This window comes from Notamacropus eugenii, chromosome 7, assembly GCF_028372415.1.
Source record: "Notamacropus eugenii isolate mMacEug1 chromosome 7, mMacEug1.pri_v2, whole genome shotgun sequence".
NCBI classification, from domain to species: Eukaryota; Metazoa; Chordata; class Mammalia; order Diprotodontia; family Macropodidae; genus Notamacropus; species Notamacropus eugenii.
The window spans coordinates 55650943-55671016 of NC_092878.1; the positions used below are offsets into that span (position 1 = coordinate 55650943).

The following is a 20074-nucleotide window of genomic DNA, read 5'->3' on the forward strand; positions in this document are numbered from 1 at the left end:
CAGACGCCGGAGGCCCGGCGGGCCCTGGGCCCTGGCTCCGCCGCGGACTCCTCGAGCTCCCCTCCGGACCGGTCTCGCACGCTCAGGCACCGCCCTCCGTCAGCCGGGCTGTTACCCCATCCCGGGCTGCCCACTCCGGCAGACCGGTCGCCCCCACAATCCAAATCCCAAAGCCGCGGTCTCCCGCCTCCCACTCCGCCTCCGCCGCCTAGCCAAGCACTCAGCTCCCGCTCCGCCTCCGCACCCCAGCCGAGAACTCAGCTTCGGGCCGAACGCAGCGGCTCAAACGGCCGCGCCAACGTTCGACCCGCTCTCTGATTGGGCCGCGCCATTCACAATCAGAACCCCTCCGCGGGGGCCTAACAATAGCCTGATTCGGCGGTAACGCCGTCAGCAGAACCGAAAGGGGGGAGGGGTGGGGGGAGAAAGGTAGAGCCCGGTCCTACGGCTAGTCCGACAGGTACTGCGCGTGAGCTCCCTGTAAGGGCGGAGATCCCTGGTGGACCATGGTCAGGGCCGTGCAACTCAGACCATTAATTAAGGGCTAGGCGCAGGGCGGGGACTCCACCCACGTGCTCCCGTCCCGGGCAGGACGCCGAGGTTTGGACCGGGCTCCTGCAGCCTTGAGCGCTACACCGCCCTTAAGGCCCCTCCATGGTCGGGGGGGGGCAGGGGGGAGGCTGGAGGTGCCATGAGGGGGTGCCTGATCATGCGCGTGCCATGCAACCCCTTTGAGCCCCAGCTTCTCCCCTGTAAAGCGGGGTTCGGTGTGGTCTCCAAAGACAAGGGAAGGCTCCAAGCTTAGGCTTGTATTAGAAGGTGTGGGGAGACAGACTTGGGGGCCACTAGAGGCTTATCACAAATACCCAGAGGTGATCCGCAGGGATGCTGCTCCCCACAATCCTGCAGCCCCACGCAGCGTGCTGGTCCAAAGTCCCGCCTTGCAGCGCTCTCAGGACAGGTTGTCAGGCGTGTCCAACCCTTCATGACCCCTCTCTGGGGGTTTTGGCAAAGATACTGGAGGGATTTGCCATTTCCTTCTTACTCATTTGACAGAGGTGGAAACTGAGGTCCATGAGGTTAAGTGACTTGCCCAGAGCTAGTAAGCAATCTAAAAGCCTCTAAAGCCCTTTTCAAAGGAGAGATTTTAATATCCCAAACGAAGCCTGGAAGGAAACATAAAGGCAGTGCCCATTAGACTTTTCTCCAGGGATCAGTCTTGTGCAAAGCACTTTGGGGAAGGAAAGGAGCTGGAAGAAATTGGGGATTTAAAAATTTGTGACCAGAGAGATACGACTTATCTTATCTCTGAGAGAGGTCTGCTCGAGTGGAGGCACCCAAAGAAACTGGGGATTATGTACTCAAACCTCTTAAACTAGCCTAAGAGCTACTTATCTTTTTGCAGCTCTACGGGAAGATATGCTGGCAGTATGGGAGGTCTCTGCTAAACACACCATTTCTCTAAGCACCACTAGGCAGAATTTACTTAGGCTCCTGTTAGCTTATGGAGGTAGCCCAACTCTAACTCTGCCTGCCCCAAGAGTTGGCGGTGTTGATTAATATCTGGTCTAATATTGTAGGAAAACCACCTGATTTGAAGTCTATGTGGGAGTTCAAAGTGCATCTCTGTTACTACTTGTATGGCCACGGACAAACACTTAACCTCTTTGGGCCTCAGATTCCATCTTTAAAATGAAACAGTAGAACCAGTTGATTCTATGAGCTTTTTAAGGTCTCTTCTAGCATTAATAGAGTTCGAATTCAGCTTGCCCACCTATACTCTGTAAAGGAGATATCATCAGTCTCCTAAGAGGAGGTAGGATGGAAGCCAAATGAGGTTGGGTGGTCCCTGGGGGAGATCAACTGGAGTTCTTAAAAGCAACAAAGGGTGGGAAGCAGCACTTTATTAATCATTATTGTTACTCATTGTTGTGATTTCTAAAACCACAGGTAAATTAAGGCATTTTCTCTGGCTGTCTCCCGTCCTTGGAATGCTATCCTTCCTCCGCTTCACCTACTGACTTCTCGGACTTCTCAACTAAAATTCCATCTTTTTTTTCCTATTTTTAAAATATATTTATTTTTCGTTTACAACATTCAGTCCCACAAGCTTTTGAGTTTTAAATTTTCTCCCCCTCCATACGCTCCCCAAGATGGCATGCAATCTGATATAGGCTGTCCATATACATTCATATTAGACATATTTTCATTTTAGTTATATTGTAAAGAAGAATTATAACCAACGGAATGAACCATGAGAAAGAAGAAACAAAACAAAAGAGAGACAGCAAATAGTCTGCTTCCATCTGCATTCAAATGCCACAATTCTTTCTCTGGATGTGGATAATATTTTCCATCATGAGCCTTATGGAGTTGTCCTAGAACCTTGCCTTGCAAGAGCCAAGTCTATCAAAATTAGCCTTCACACAATGTAGCTATAACTGTATACAGTGTTATCCTCTTTCCACTCCCCTCATTCAGCTAATGTTCCATCTTTTATAAGGAGGTTTTCTCAACCTCAATTCTAGTACCTTCTTTCTGGTAATTATTTCTTATTTGTCCCATATATAGCTTCTTTGTATATATTTGTTTACATGTCTCCTTAGAAGATTCTTGAGGGTAGAAGCTGTCGTTTGCCTTTTTGCATCCCCAATGCTTAGCATAGTGCCTGACATATTATAGGTGCTTAGTAAATGTTGATTGATTGTAAATTGGGAAGTGAGGAAAAAGAGTTCTCTAAAGTAGGCATTCTTAAGCTGGAGTCTGAAGTTTTGTCTGTTTTTACTATTTTGAAATTTGTATTTCAAAATAATGGGTTTTATTTGCAATCCCTATGTATTTTATTTTATGCATTTAAAAACATTATTCTGAGAAGGGGTCCATAGGCTTCACTAGATTGCCACACACAAAAAGTTAAGAACCTCTGCTTTATAAAGAAAAAAACTTATGAGGAAGCATCCTGTCCCAGTTTCCTGATTATCTCAGTTGTAAAATCCCTGTTCATGACTTTTTTGAGGGGACCATTTTTCTAAATTGCAAAGGGAGAGAAAACAGTTTAGAATCAGTAAAAGTGCTTTGCAATTTCCCAAATAGAATCCAGTTTGATTTCTTCCTCCTATCCAATTCTGGGTTTAGGCAATTGTTTATGTCCAGTGTCTATCACAAAAAAAAAAAAAAAAAAAAAAAAGATGGATTAATTCCATGTGCCATCTCTCCAGTTAAGTATCATGATCTTGATCTGTGCAATATACATGCTTCATCCATGTCTGTGTGGACTGCTAAGACAATCTTTTAAGAAGCTATTGAGTATCTTGGTTCATTCATTCAACAAAGAATTTATCAAATACCTATGAACTGCCCCCACTACATTATATGAGTCCCTTCCCTCAGGCAACTTACAGGCTATTAGAGAGAAACATGGGTCTTTTCTCAGGCTTCATGCTTCTTGACCTCTCTGTAAACTTTGAGCCTGTGTTTACCTTCTTCTCCTTTTCTGGGATACTTTCTTCTGGTACTCCTCCTTCCTAATTGACCACCCCTTTTGCTCTTCTTTGCTGGAGCTTCATCCAAATCATACCCACTTACCACAGATGTGCCATAGCTATCTGTCCTGGGCCCTCTTCCTCTTCTTTTACTTGGTGATTTTGTTAGTTTCCATGGATACAATGATTATTTCTATGCTGGTGATTAAGAAAAATCTACTTTATCCCACATTAACCTCTCTTCTGACCTCCAGTCTTACATCTCCAGCTGCCTATTATTGGACATCTCAAACTGGACATCCCATAGATATCATAAACTCAGCATGTCCAAAACCGAACTCATTATCTTTACCTCCAAACTGAATCCTCTTCCTAACTTTCCTTGTGCTTTGTAGAGTGTCACTAGTCTTCCAGTCACTTAGGAAGAAGGATTGGTCCAAATCTGAGAGGAATTTGCCTGTATTACAACCCTGAGGGGAGCAGTTGTACCATCTGGCAGTTTCCTTTTTAAAATAATTATTATTGTTATCCAGGTGCTAGGTTCAGCTGTTTACATGCTGTCAAAAGAGTACAAGTGATGTCGCTGTTTTTCAATTTCAGTGCCCTGGGCCAAACTTGATTTTCCACACCTTGGTTATAACACTGCCTTGTGCTGTTTCACTTTGTTTTTTATTAACGTCTGATAAAGTAACAAATGGCATACTTATCAAATTTTCAGATGACAAAGTTAGAAAGAATAACTAACATATTGGAGGACAGGTTTGAGAAAGATCTCTTTAGTATAGAACTGTTGTGGTTTCATGATAATGTTGTGGTAGAACTATCTCAAAGAATTCAGTCAGACCATCTCTAATCCAAGCATAGACATTTCTTGAGATTGATGCTTCCTAGGAAGCCCAAGAGGGCCCAGCAACTTCAGAGAAAGCAAGATGGATTTTTATAGGGTAAAGATGCGATTACGTAACAAATTATGAATATTAAGAAGACAGGAGGAGTTTGTTAAGGATTAGGTTATAGGGGAGGAGTCCCAGCCACGGTCGAATTGTGTATGCAAATACCTACAATGCATACAGAAAAATCCATGGCAGGGTATGAATGTATGATAATGACATAATGGGCCTCTCTATGTCATAGGTTCACCGAAAGGATAGATTTTGCTGTTACCGAGCAGGTGCTTACTTAGAGAAAGTTCCTTCTGTTGTTTTGGGGTCCACATCCTGCATGGGCATCCTGGTGGTGCTGCTTTCTGATTGGCCAAGGATGGTCCTGTCTGAGACTAGATGGATGTGGTTGTGGTTGAGTGCATGAATACACCTGCTGTTTCTGTGGGAAGTATGAGGAATGGGTCTGGAACCAGTGACTGGCTAGAGACAGTGACTGGGATCTCATCTCAGGGACACTGCTGCTGTTCTGTGAGACATAGGAGTTCATGGACACACCTGTTCTAGTGAGCAGTGAGGCATATATAAAGAAGTTCGGATATTGAGTTAGGGATGGGGGAGTGGTGAAGTAGGGGTAATGGGACTGTAAGGAAGTTAGAATATTGGGGGTGGGGGCAGCTTTATTAGGATTCCATCCAAACTGACAACTTACTCCTCTACTCAGTTCTCTGGAAAAACAAATGAAACTTGTGAACCATCCTTCACTTAACAGCAATTTCTTCATGCCTTGTAGCTTCCTTTATAGCAAGAATGGAATCACCTCCCTGATGTCATGGTCCTCTTGGAGAATGAGGGACAAACAATGACAAATTTTGATCCCTGAAACTTTTTTTTTCCCTTAAGCACCTGACAACGCCCAATCACTCTGGCCCTCATTGACTAGAGAATGATAGGTCCCAGGCCACTCCCTACTTGGTCATTGTTTGGATCCTGATGGTCTCAGAGTGAACGTAGACAGCAGTGAGGAGTCAGACAAGAACAACAAAGTTTTCAGATCAGCGTTACAAACATTAATCTGTTGGTTCTCTAAATGTGTGATCTTGTCTAATGAGTCAATATATTGAAGCAACTGACTTGCATTTATACTGACACTATTGCTTGCTATTGTTTCTCCTTGGTTCTTGAAGAGGATCATGACTCCAGGAAAATGATGCTACCACAGGCAAGTGAATTGGATATAGGGAGGGAGGGCTGTGCCAAGTCACCAGCCTCACTTTCTTCTCCAGAGCCATCTATAGATCAGGATGACTAGAGATGGCCCTAGATGCAGTAGAGACTTTGGCCTTTCTAAGCTAAGGTCTTTAACAGGTCTCAGTTTGACTGAGGCAATGCCTGTTCACTGATAAAGAAATGAGGCAGAGAATGGGCTCTTTACCTCATCAAAAAAAAAAAAACAAAACAAAAAAAAAACAAACAAACCCCAGATCCCAGTCTGGAAGGGAAATGAACAAAATTGTTTGGTAATTCAAACATTCTTTCACCTTGTCATTTTTTAGGGCTAGGGTGAAAACTGATGTTTTCCAATCCTGTGGCTACTGTTGAGTTTTTCAAATTTGCCAACATACTGAATGGAACACTTTAACAGCATCATCTCTTAGAATTTTAAATAATTCAACTGAAATTCCATCACCCTTACTAGTATTCCTGTTAGCAATTCTTCTCCTTCTCCAAGATGTCTGGCTCTAGATCAGTAACCATACCATTATCACTGAGGTTAAAGATCTTTCTTGAATACTCCTTCTGTATATTCTTGCCACCTCTTTTTTTTATCTCTTCTACTTCTCATAAGTCCCTACCATTTTTATTTTTTTACCATATCCATTTTTGCATGAAACATTCCCTTGATATATCTACTTTTCTTGAAGACATCTCTTGTCTTTTCCATTTTATTGTTTTCTTCTATTTCTTTGCATTGTTCATTTAAGAAAACCTTATCTGTCCTTGGTATTCTCTGGAATTCTGCATTCAGTTGGACATATCTTTCCTTTTCTCTTTTACCTTTCACTTTCCATCTTTCCTCAGCTATTTGTAAAGCCTTATTAGACAGATATTTTGCTTTCTTGCTTTTCTTTTTCTCTGGGATATTTTTGTCCCTGCCCCTGTACAATATTGTGATCCTTTGTCCATAGTTCTTTAGGCACTCTTTCTACCAGCTCTAATCCCTTAAATCTATTCATCACCTCTACTTCGTATTCTTAAAATATATTGCTTAGGTCATACCTATGGGGTCTGATGGTTTACCCTACTTTCTTCAATTTAAGTTTAAATTTTGCAACAAGAATCTCACGATCTAAGTCACAGTGAGCTCTAAGTCATGTTTTAATTGACTATAGAGTTTCTCCACCTTTAGCTGCAAAGTATATAATCAGTCGGATTTCAATATTGACCATCTGTGTTGTCCATGTGTAGAATCACCTTTTGGATTGTTGTAAAAAAGTGTTTGCTCTGACCAGTGAGTTATCTTGACAAAACTCTGTTAGTCTCCGTCCCACTTCATTTGTACTCCAAGACCAAACTTACCTGTTATTCCAGTTATCTTTTGATTTTGTGCTTAAGCATTCCAATCCCCTGTGATGTAGGTGACATCTTTTTTGGTTGTTGTTTTTAGAAGATGTTGTAGGTCTTCAGAGAACTGAGCAGTTTTGGCCTCTTTGGAATCAGTGGCTGGAACATAGACTTGTAGATCTGAAAACTACGTGATGCTTAACCCACTTGATCCCTTTCTCATGCTCCCATCACCATCATCACAGAAATGGAAGGGGGCCACATATTAGTCAGGACTATTTTGCATTTTTACCTCTTTGGTGCCTGGGTCACCATGGCCAAAGAATTCATCACTTTATGGCCAAACTTCTGGTAATGTCTCCTCATACTTTGCTGTTCCTCATGGAGCAGACACAATCTGTTATCCAAATCATACTCAAAGTTTTTCCTGGTTGTTTGAATATGCCAATGCTTATGCTACCTGACATAGTCTTCAAGAACCCAGTGTTACCTCCATACCATGATGCAGCATCACACTATGATTTCTGTAGAAGAATGCGGAGACATAAAAAATAAGAAATATTATTTGCTTTAGATCTCACTATCTGTTAAGTCCAGTAGGTATTTAGGGAGACTACTTGAGATAGGTTGTGATCCCCAATCAGATACTGTACATGGTTCACGAGAGGACTGATATTGTCTGTGGGTAAATAGAACAGAAAGTATTGTGATGAGGTCTCTCTATGCTTTAAGCATTTTTTCTCTGGGGAGTACATAATAGGGAATCTGTGTGAAAAAATGTTGTTGCATATTTTCTTCCAGTTGAGGAGGGAAACGAGAGGAGGGGGGGAAAAGCACAATTCAAGGAGAAGAAAGAAAGTTAGAGATGGCTGGGTGAGGAGTTTAATTACCCTGGCCATCTAAGACCCTGTCATACTGTTGCCCCCTGAGACTTTACCTTGAGCCTAGACTGTAGAGGACTTGACCAGAAGTCTGGTAAAGCAGAGGAAGGCAGTGGAGTTAGACTGAGGAAGCTGCCTGATCAAACTGCCAATCCAGAAACATATGGCTGAGATAAAATTGCCAGTAGAATCCTTGTGTATATGTGAGTGCCCATGTTTTTGTGAAGGAAAGAAAGGAAACTAGCAATGTTGTGCCTTTCTAGTTGAAAATAGGTAAGTCTTTAAGAATTACACATAAACAGCCCACTCTAATGCATTCTCTCTTCTCACTGAGGCTCAAGACACTCTATTTTGTCCCAAATAATAAATATGTGCCTGAGGAAGATAGCATATAACTTCAGGTATGATTTAAAAAAAATTCCACTTTCAAAATAAATAAAATAGAAGGTATTTAAATTGCTAAAATATTTCTGAATCTATTAAATAACAGTTCTTATACAGGTTAACTGTGGATTATTTAAGCAAATAAGTTCAAAATCTACTTAGGGCAGGCATTCTTAACCTTTCTGTTTCAAGGACTTGGGTAGTGATCTGGTAGAATCCTGGTCCCCTTTCTCAGTATAATGTTTTTAAATGCACAAAATGAAATACATATGATTATGAAGGAAACAAACCATATTGAAATAAAGTTAACAAAATATTTAAAAGAAAAGAAAGCAACTTCATGGACCCCAGGTTAAGAACTCCTGACTGGGGTCATGAGCTTTTCTAATTGTTGAAGAGAATGGATTTTGCCTCTCTTCCAATTAACTGCCCACTTTTTCATTGAATTCCACACCTGTGAAATGGCCCACTATACTTGGATAGAATTCCAAATAAATTTTATGATCCATGAGGAACTGTGTCATTTTTCATCTTTGCATCTTGAGCATGTAACACTCATAGTAAATGCCTGAATAAATGCTGTCGATTCATCTTATTATCCTAAAGAACTGGAACAGTGTCTTGTCCACTGTAGGCGGTCAATAACTATTGATGACAACGATGTCCCAGAAGAGGTTTTGTATGAATGGCCACTATGTTCACCAGTGGATCTCCCATTGTTTATGAGGAGTGTATGTGTTCTCAGTGTTTCCATTCACTATACTATCCACTTATATAACCAAGCTAGATCATCTAGTAGTAAAGTTAAATAGAATTAACAATGATAAGCAATAGAAGTTCATATCTCTGTCATTTACACAAGTCATTTAACTTCTTTAGGTCTTGATTTCTTCATCTGTAAGATGACAAAATGTTTAAGGTCATGTCTAGCTCTTTGGGTTGGATTCTGTGATCCTTCAGACTCACTTTTACGTCAATTGAAGCAGAAGCATATTAGAGCCAGCTGATACTTTGACAAACAATTGTTAAATGATCAGTGCGAGCCCTTACAACTCAGAAATCAGCAAATACTACAAATCAGGACTTGATTTCATGTTCTGTCTAGACATAAGAAAGTGATGGAGAAAATATTAATAATGTTAATAATGTTAACAATGTCCATAAATATTAATGATGCAAATTAAACTTTAAAGTGTCATGCACACTTCTTTTTCCTTAGAAGACTGGTAGTTAAACATTTACCAGCACACAGTAAACAGGTTTTGCCAACACAATAGACGTCTATGTCAATTTTCACTGAATATTCTGCCATGTAAGCAGGTCAGATTTTTGTGAAAAGCAATCCCTGTAGCTTCTATCTCTTGGACTAATCATCTTTTTTATCTTTTCTCATAGTTTTTCCTTCCTTCTTATCTCTTTAAAACCTGACTAAAAGTATGTCTTTTCTACCTGACCCTTTCCTTAAGTTTTCCTTCATCATTTACTTGCATGACACTCAGTGTAAGTAACAAACGCTGATTTGCAGGTCATTGTGGTGGGTACCACTGGAAAGGCTTTTGAGGAGCACATTCTTCTGGATCTTAAAGAACAAAAAAAAGGAACTAGTTTGCACAATCTATTTCTCATGTTTTTTTACTCTACATAAGACAGAACCTGTTATCTTACTGAATTTGAGACTATTTCCTTTTTATTTTGCTTTCTCAGCATTTCATAATTTGGCTGACTGTGCCACACCTATTTCTAATAATAGCATCCAGCATTTATATAGCATTTTAAGGTTTGCAAAGTACTTCACAAATCTTATCTCTTTTGATCCTCATAACTCTGGGAGGCATATGCTATCATTATCCCCATTATATAGATAAGGAAACAGGTGGAGAGAGGATAAGTGACTTACACACAGTGTAAATAGGATTAAAACTCAGGTCTTCCTGACTCCAAGTGCAGTCCTCTTTCCACTAGCTATCTAGGTTTTAAGGGTTTGACATAATAAATACAGTAGAGAAAAGCTGTAAGGAGGTCAGAGGCTTGTGCCTGGACTTTTGGGGAATTCTCAGTGAATAAAGTTTTGGAGAGATACCTAGAAAAGACACGTTTTAATGTGACTATCTCCCTAAAAAGATGCTAGAGGTGATCACCTATACTCCACACTTTTTGGATGCTGTGACCATTTTCTCCTTAGGCTTATGGTCTAGGAAATGCGGAAGATAAAAGTGGAGAAGAGTTGGGTGTATCCTAGTTTTAGAGCTAAGATGACTTAATCAAACCTCAGTATCATGATTTAGCAATGATAATTATAAAATAAAATAGTCTAGAATTTTCTGACAAACTCATCAAACAAAAAAAGTAGACTTTACATGTTTTTTAAAATGCCTATGAAGAAGCAGAGACTCATCTATCCTCTGTACGTTACAAATGCCCAAACCAACAAATCCTGAAATTGAAGACCATTAGTTAAGTTGGACTTGTCTCTCTCTATTGCATAGAACAGATGACCAGACTCATACAATTCACTTTGCAAGTCATGGCATCATGTTCCTGATGTCAAGGTCCTCTTCAATAATAAAGGACAAATCACATACAATACAAGGCCAGATGACACTTGGAATCAGAAGACACAAAAATTTAGGAGGTAAGAACTTAAAGGACTATATATATTAAAATAGGTCAAGAAAAATTATTTTGTGATAAACAATAAAACTCCATTAAAATGATGATGTCAAGGCAAATTCATGCTACATACAGGGGTTTTTTTTTTTGTATTAGTATAGATTTACTCTGTGCTACATGATCTGACACCATGAATGACTGAATTTGTAGCGTATATAAGGGCGAGATTTTATTTTCATTATGGGCATGAAGAATTTTTCCCCCTTAAAACTGATTGTTTGGAAATGTAAACCTGTACTTAGAATCATTTATTTAGAGCTAGAAGGGGCCTGGAAGGTCATCTAATCTAACCCTCTTTTTACAACTGAGAAAACTGAGGCACAAAGGAATTAGGTGACTTGTCCAAGATCATACAAGTAAGAAGTGACAGTGAGAATTTGAACCCAGATTCTCTGAGTCTAGAACCAGTGCTCTTTCCACCATACCAGGCTACTCTCAATGAATTAGACTTATTTTTCATTACCTTTGTTTTTGATGAATAAAAAATGAGATCTATTATGAATTTGCTTTTCTAGGACTGAGTATTGTACAAAATCATTTTTATTTTGTAAGCAACAAAGGTGATACCTGCCTTCATGATTCATTCCTGTCATCCAGCACATAAGTTCACCTCTCACCCACCTCACCCCCCACATACACTCACAAACTCTAAAAAGAAATGATTTTTTTTTCCAACGTAGTGTTCTGGATTAGTCATTTCTGAGATATGATTCCTTCATAAGATTCATTGTAGACAATGCTACTTCCCAACATTACCTCTCAGACAGAACAGTTGTATCTCTGCTAGTATATAAAATATCCTTTATATATAGTACATAGTAGTAGTATAGTAGTATGCTGTCTGAAATATTTAGTACATAAAACAAAATCTTTAAGCAGACAGAAAGGGAAATGCCCTTGCAACACATTTAATTTCTATCTTTGGTGTTAAGATAATTTTTCTAGATAAATTGTTTTTGATTCTGGAGTGTTAGAAAGTCTGGAGATATGTCACCATTTCTCCATATATTTATTTAACACAGTGTTCCAACAGAGAGCTTCAATTTGGAAGACAGAGGCAGAAGACCAGGACTGCGATCCTAACACATAATCAGATCGGAGCTAAGAGCCTGAAAGTCTCATACTCCTGAGTCCTAGTTAGAAACTGCACAAAGATAAGGAAATGAATCGTGTTTCTAGTGTTCTCCAGTGTGGCCACTATAGTAAGGGCCTGCAGAGATCCTATTATTCAACACACATGCACCAACACACATGCACCAACACACATACAACACACACACACACACACAACACCCCAAACTTTCATTTAACAGAGTTTGCCTTTCTATGAATTTTAGATTTCTCTAGACTGGATCCTGCAAGTTAATAGTTTCTCTCTCAAAAAAGCTATGGGATTTAAAAAAACAATGAACATTATCAAACCCATAAAATGTAAAATGAAAATGCTAAGCTCCATTGTAACCTTAAGGTTTTTCTTTTTTAAAGTGGTCACAGTTGTGAAGAAGCCTTAAATAAAATTTCATGCTCAAAATGAAACAGTAGTTTGCCAAGGAAGATTAGTTAATTCAGCTGCATTGCTTTAGACTTTAGATTGCATGCTAGATAGGGACTGAATTTGAATCATGCTCCTACTTGGGTACATTGGAAAGTTTTTCAGATAAATCCTTGGAATTCATCTCACTCTTGAAGAGTTTTCTTAATCTTTTTCATTCTAGTTGTTTTACTTATGTGGATAGACAGAAAGAAACACTCCTCCAGGGCCTATAGGGCAATTTAAACATAAAATAACACAATGGATTGATTTAATCAACTGCTTTCGTGGCAGCCTCACTTTGGGGGAAATAAACAACCATTCATAAACATCACCTAGATTTACTGCTTCAATCGGAAGATTTCATAACCGATTCTGGCCTCTGCAGTGAAAGACCTACCAAAGTCTTAACAATGAAACACTTCTGGGTTTTGTTGTAAGTGTTGTTGTCATTAAAAGGCTTACAGATTCCGCTAGTGGAGAGCTTGAAGTGGGAACAAAGGAAGGACACAAGAAACCCCAGCAGGGAAGCAATTCGTTTCTGATTCTGCAACCAAGAGGTAAACTTTCCTAAGGAAAAGTGATTTTGGTGCCTTCACACTCTCTCTCTCTCTCTCTGTCTCTCTGTCTCTGTCTCTGTCTGTCTCTCTGTTTCTCTGTCTCTGTCTCTCTCTCTGTCTTTGTCTCTGTCTCTCTCTGTCTCTTTCTCTGTCTCTGTCTCTCTCTCTCTCTCTCTCTCTCTCTCTGTCTCTCTCTCTCTCTCTCTCTCTCTCTCTCTCTCTCTCTCTCTCTCCCCACCCCCACCCCCCAATCCAGTTAAGGTACCTATGCTTTCTTTAAGTCTCCATGACCGAGTTAGATGAGTTAAGGTGAGTTATATCTGGAAAGCCCATTCCTAGATAATGCAGAAAGGAGGACACAGATAGCATTTTGATTTTCCCTTAACATCAACGCATTAAGGAAGTAGCCTAGCACAGAAGAGAGAGGTCAGACTCGGGAGTCAGATAATACCTGAGTTCATACAATGTGACCTTGGGCAAAGCCCCTAACTTTTCAGCGCATTAGGCGACTCTCTAAAACCAACGAATTGCCGATCTGCACCATTGGAGTGGTTTTTCGCGACTGGAAGATCCCCACTCTTGAAATCACAAGTTCCAGTTAAACAAGGGGATGGGTTGGGGAGATTAGTTTCAACATTGGTTTGTATTAACCCCTAGGCAACTGAACTTTCTACGGGGTTGTTTGTAAAGGTTTGACCAGATCGGGCCTGCCCAGAAGACGAGTTCCTGAGACGATTTGGGACTGCAAAAGTGCCCGGAGCTCCAGGTTTTCTGGTGAAACAGAATCTTTCCCCCCAGATTTCCTGTCACCGCTTCTTATCTAGAGCATGAGCGGCGACTACCCCTTTGAGTGACAGTCTAGGGGGAAAGGGAACAGGGAAGACGGGGTTTGGGATGCGCATCTACAACTTTTAACAGTACCTTCCAATATGTACACGAGTAAGACCGAGCATTTCAGTGGGAGAGGGAGAAAATGTCATCTAGGGCTGGACTAAGTGTGGGGCTAAGTGGAGATCCTGGAATCTCCAACTTTGTGCACCTCTAGGGGCTCCTGGCTCACTTTGGTTTAAAAGCGCACACACGTTCCCCTGAGCCAGTCGCCTTTTACCTGGTGCGCAAAGGCACAGGTGAAAGGTTCTCTCACTGCGCCTACTACATTCGCACGACCTTTCGGTTTTTCCTTCTCCCAGCTCTCCAACTTTGCTCAACCAGTAAGAGATAGGAGACTGGCGCCAACGGACACACATACCACACACATACACACACACACACACACACACACACACTACATCACGCATACACTGTAGCACGCACAAAAACACACGCACAAGCACACCTGAGAAGCTCACATTCTCCTTCCCCTCTTTCTTTCACCCACCATCACTGCCGCCACCGCCTCACTATCGAGTCCTCTGACTCAATCCCTTCTGTGCCCAGATCGGAAAGGATGATCACCCAGACTGAACCCCAAGTCTCAAGTCTTCCCCAATAAGGCGCTGCTTCCCAGCGCCTTTTCCTAACGGATGGGGTGTCTTCCCGCCTTTTAGGGGAACAAGAGACGGTCTGAGAAAGTGGAAAACCAGTAAGGTGTAGGAAAGCGGAACAGGCGCTTCCTCGACAGGCTTGACCTCCACGGGTTTCCACTGCAGAGAAGGAACCTGCAGCTCGGGACAGTTCCTTCTCTGGAGCTCACAGTCCTTCTCGGGATCGTGGCTGTCAGCAGACAGCTCTGCCCGAGGAGAGCAAGGAAGGAGGATCCCAGCATGGATTGGGGGCTGTGGGGTGCGCTGATGGAAGGGCTCGAGATTCACTAGAGGAAAGCTCTCCTTGTGGGGTCTGCGTCCAAGCAGGACCTGGAACTGGCATCTGTCGGGTTAAACTCACCTGTTCCGAAGCGTCCTTTTATTTTCTCTTCTCTTTGTGACCTGGGGGTTTTGTAAGTCTTCCTGAGTCGCTGGGACTGCCCCAGGGGCTGATTCCGCGCCCCCCGACCCCCCCTGGGGCGGCACACCCGGCTAGCTTGGGAGCTGCGACTGTGTCTGCGCGGCTGGATTGGCCCCCGAGTCCATGGAGGGCGCGCCGAGTGCCTCAGCATCTCGGCGTCTCCCATTTAAATGTCCGCCGGCTGCACGCCGCGCTCCTGGGCCTCGCCACATCATTGGCCAGGCGCCGCCCGGCCCGGCCCGCTATTCCGCCCCCTTTTCCCGTTACTGAGTCCCCCTCCTTTCTTCTCTCCCCATACAGCCCCCCTCCCCGGCTCCCAGCGGGGACCCCTACCAGACTGAACCCGCCTCCTTTTCTCCTCCCTCCCCAAAGCCCCCTCCCTCTACCTGGGCCAGCGGGGAGAGGTCACCCCAGGGGACCGCTCCTGGAATGCACAGCAAATCACATTTTCCGCTCCCGTTAGAAGGGGAAGATCGGTAGGAAATCCCCCAGCCTTCCCACCCCCCTCATTTTCTCCTCCCCTGGCCCCAGAGCTTTGCCTTTCTCTCCTTCTGAGGTTTCTTTCATTGCCCTGTGGCTCCCTACATCCCTGTCGCTCGCGATCTCATGATAGAGGAAATCGGTGTCACGACAGAGGATGCGGTCATTTTCGTCCAACTTAAGATCGATCAGAGAAAGCGGGACCCTGAGGGCTCGGGGATCCCAGGGGGTTGATTCTAGGCCCCCAGATTTGAAATGGACCTCAAAGACCCTCTTAGGCACCAACAACTAACTCAAGTACCACGGACCTCTGAGCACTTCATCAACCTATCAACATTTCTTCTTCCATCCCCGAACTCTCCTTTCCAGGGTTTCTTTTAAATGCAGACTAGCTTTTTAAATGCAGACTAGGCTACAGATGTTTTGCGGTATCCTTCTGAAGTAAGGGAAAGTCGAGGAAAAAAAACCTGAAGAGACAAAACTTAGTTGACCCCACAGAGGAAAATATTTACTTATGGAGAATCAGGTAACTGAAGCAATCGGAGATAATTAAATCTCGAAAATCTAACTCGAGAAAAGTTAGATGCAGAAATACAATATTTAAAGAGTCTGTTAGGCTTTGGATGTATATGCTCACCCATATTATGATTATTCATCCAATTAATATATGAGACATGTCTAGGTACCCGAATATTGTGTTTGTGTGTGTGTGTGTGTTTGTTTAAATAGGAGTAAGGACTTTTCACATTTGCCTTCTTTGGCCATACCATTCTCATGTCATACAGAAGAAAAAAAAATGCATCCATTTAGTCGGCTTAAAAAAAAAAGACTATGGAAATTGTTTTGTGTGTATCTTCCATGACCCATAGGGGAAAACTGGCCAGTTTTCTTCATTTGCAATCAGCCTTGCCTGGATGTAGAAAACATTAAAAGTTATGCAAAATAACGTTTTCCAAGAAGCAAATCTGAATGTTAGCTTCATTTGTGACCATGAAATCTACTGAGAAAGAGAGAGAGAGAGAGAGAGAGAGAGAGAGAGAGAGAGAGAGAGAGAGAGTTTAAGAGCCAGTTTTCATGACATACAAAATCAGAAAAAGACAGTTTCCTTTTGGAAAATGAACTTGCTACTGATCTAAAGTCAGAGACAAAGATCCTAATGGTTTTAAATGACCTTACATGTATTTTCCAAATTCATTTCTTGGAATGAACAACTTCCACAAACATATGGACTATAACATCTGAATGGGTGCCTTATGTCAAACCATTTTAAAATCCAATAGCCATCTGAAGAGAGTGGTTAAAATAGACATACATGTAAAATATTAGGGTGTGACTATCTGACCAAGAATTACATTAGACAAAGCCTAAACTGGACTGTCCTGATTTAAATTTGTGGAGCCAAATTCTGTCACTGAATAAACTACTCTTCAGTGTTTCAGATGCCTAATCTCACTGGTGCCAGTGTTGTCTCCAACTGACAAAGATTATTATCCCTCACATTTTAATCTTTGTGATTTTTGTGTCTGGAAAAATCTATTATCTGGTGATCAGTCTTCCCTACCACCTTTGAGCATAATGCTCTTTATTCTCTTCTTTAAATGCATCCTATAAATATTGTGCACTTTGCTAGGACTAAAGAACTAGTTTATTACATCATGAGGTCTATAGTGGTGAGCTTCTCAGTATTTAGCTAGGTTAGTGTTACTCAAAAGTTGTTCTGCCCATGAAAGGCCCATTCTAGGATCCTTTCCAGCTCAGTAGAGACCTCCATAGTTTGTACTCAGTTCTCAATGGCTATAAATTAGGAACAAAGTGGACATGTTATGGCAATTCATTAACAGTAAGACTATGCCTAATTCCAGTGTCATTTTAAAATATTTTGATGCCTTTGTGTGTATGTGCATATGTGTGTGTGTGTGTGTGTGTGTGAGACAGACAGACAGAGACAGAGAGACTTTTCACAGAAGGGAAGGAAGGGAGGGAAGGAGAAAGGGAGGAAGATTTCATTTTTAGAGACTAGTAAACTTTTTAAGAATTTACTCTTCTTTATGCAATAATCAAACTAAGTAAATTGTGGAGCTCAGTAATGATAATAAGTGAGAACATTTATTCCCTTGAATTCAGCAAATATTTATCAAGTGCCTACTATGTGCAAGGCACTATGCTAAGTAATAGGTATAAAAAGACAAAAATGAAACAGACCCTGCCTTCAAAGAACTTATATTCCAATGTGGGGAGGAGTTTGCAACATGTATGTAGAGAAGTAAACAAAAAAAATTAGGCAAAGAAATATAAACTAATTCCAAGGGGGAAAGACTGCTAATATCTAGGGGACTTGGCAATAATATACAAAACTTCCATATGCATTGTTGCTCTAGCATCTTCCTCATGCGGTAAGGAAAACTATTTGGATAGTCATCAGTTTCATTTGTTTGCATGGTGAAGCAATAGAGGAAAGGACTTGGATTTGCTGAAACTGACTGAAGAAGTAGATTCTCACATGCAGTGGTCTATTGTAATGATGTGAAGGGCCATTAAAAACCTCTAAGGTTGTTGTCTTTGACCTTAGATTAGCAGGCTTCAGAGTCAGGAAGCTCCAGGTTCAACTCCTGCCTCTGGTACTAGTATATGACACTCCACAAGTAATAACCTCTCGGAGGTCCCCCACACCCGCAGTTTTCTAGGGTTTTAAATTTCTGAACAACTATCATTCTGGTTGGGTAGAGTGAGTTTCCTAACCAGATGAATGAAACCACCCCCACCCCCCAAATGTGTTTATAGTGCAAGCTATCTATGAATTCTGATATGGGTGGAAGATCCAATTGAATATGAGTTCTTCCAGGACAGGGATTGTTTTTCATTTTTGCATTTGTATCTATCCCTAGCCTAACCATAACTTGCTTGTAGTGGAAGCTTAATAAATGCTTGTGGAGTGGAGCTGAATTGAACTGAAGCATAGGAAACTAAACCAAAGTTGCTGGGGGTGAGGGTGGGAGTAGAATGGAAAGGTCAAACCAGTTTCTATTTTTAGTAGGTATAGAGTAGGGAGACAAGTGTACTAAGTGGGTTTGTACAAGGATAAAACGTTTCTTAACAACAACCACTTCACCATAACATTTTTTTTTTCAAAATCATTGTTGGGCTACTACATAGATATTGTAGGCAGCTAGGTGACAGAGGATAGAGCCCTGGTCTCAGTCAGGAGGACTTGAGTTCAAATCTGCCTCAGATGCTTACTAGCTACGTGACCCTGAATAAGTCATTTAACCTTGTTTGCCTCAGTTACTCATCTGTAAACTGAACTAGAGAAGGAAATGGCAAATCACTCCAGTATCTCTGCCAAGAAAACCTCAAATGGAGTCACAGAGAGTCAGACACATGACTAAAATGACTCAACAACAATGAGTAGATATACATTGAAAACAGGATACATAAATCCTCATCTGAGTTTGACTACTAATTTGTTATCCTGATTGTATTTCCACAATACTTGAATTGTTTCTTTCTAGCTGCTTGCAATATTTTCTCTTTCACCTGGGAGTTCTGGAATTTGGCCACAATGTTCCTAGGAGTTTCTCTTTTTGGATCTCTTTCAGGCGGTGTTCTGTGGATTCCTTGAATATTTATTTTGCCCTCTGGTTCTAGAATCTCAGGGCAGTTTTCATTGATAATTTCATGAAAGATGATGTCTAGGCTCTTTTTCTGATCATGGCTTTCAGGTAGGCCCACAATTTTTAAATTGTCTCTCCTGGCTCTATTTTCCAGGTCAGTTGTTTTTCCAATGAGATATTTCACATTATCTTCCATTTTTTCATTCTTTTGGTTTTGTTTTGTGATTTCTTGGTTTCTCATAAAGTCATTAGCCTCCATCTGTTCCATTCTAATTTTGAAAGAACTATTTTCTTCAGTGAGCTTTTGAATCTCCTTTTCCATTTGGCTAATTCTGCTTTTGAAAGCATTCTTCTCCTCATTGGCTTTTTGAACCTCTTTTGCCAATTGAGTTAGGCTAGTTTTCAAGGTGTTATTTTCTTCAACATTTTTTTGGGTCTCCTTTAGCAGGGAGCTGATTTGCTGTTCATGCTTTGACTTCATGTCTCTCATTTCTCTTCCCAGCTTTTCCTCCACCTCTCTAACTTGATTTTCAAAATTCTTTTTGAGCTCTTCCATGGCCTGTGCCCATTGGGTGGGCTGGGACACAGAAGCCTTGATTTCTGTGTCTTTGCCTGATGGTAAGCATTGCTCTTCCTCATCAGAAAGGAAGGGAGGAAATGCCTGTTCACCAAGAAAGTAACCTTCTATAGTCTTATTTCTTTTCCCTTTTCTGGGCATTTTCCCACCCAGTGACTTGACCTCTGAATATTTTCCTCACACCCACCTCACCTCCTGATCCTCCCAGCCAGTGTTTGGGGTCTGAGATTCAAATGCTGCTTCCAGCCTCAGGGCTTTGGGTGGGGGCAGGGCTGCTATTCAGTGTGAGATTAAATTCAGATGCTCAGGTGAGGGCAGGGCTGCCTCTCAGGCTCAGTTCCCTCAGGGAGTTTATGCACAGACCTTCAACAATGGATCCAGGCTCCTGCCTGCTTGGAGAGCCCTGGTCTGCCGCTGCCCCTCAGCTTCTGTCTCCCGAGGGGGCCCGAGCCATGGGGGCACCCCACTCCCCCCTCGACCCACCAAAGGGTCTCTCTCACAGACCCCC

At 41.8% G+C, this 20074-nt stretch overlaps 1 protein-coding gene and 1 pseudogene across 1 annotated transcript in view; one reads left to right on the forward strand and one right to left on the reverse strand.

The window, feature by feature from the left end:
* The window catches only part of LOC140514446 (TP53-binding protein 1-like), a 131107-nt gene extending 116043 nt beyond the window's left edge, over positions 1-15064 (reverse strand). Inside the window, 1 exon segment of the mRNA XM_072624839.1 lies at positions 14839-15064. Coding sequence (XP_072480940.1) covers positions 14839-15064 — 226 coding nt within the window.
* The window catches only part of LOC140514474 (enhancer of rudimentary homolog pseudogene), a 73367-nt pseudogene that overhangs the window by 19373 nt on the left and 33920 nt on the right, over positions 1-20074 (forward strand).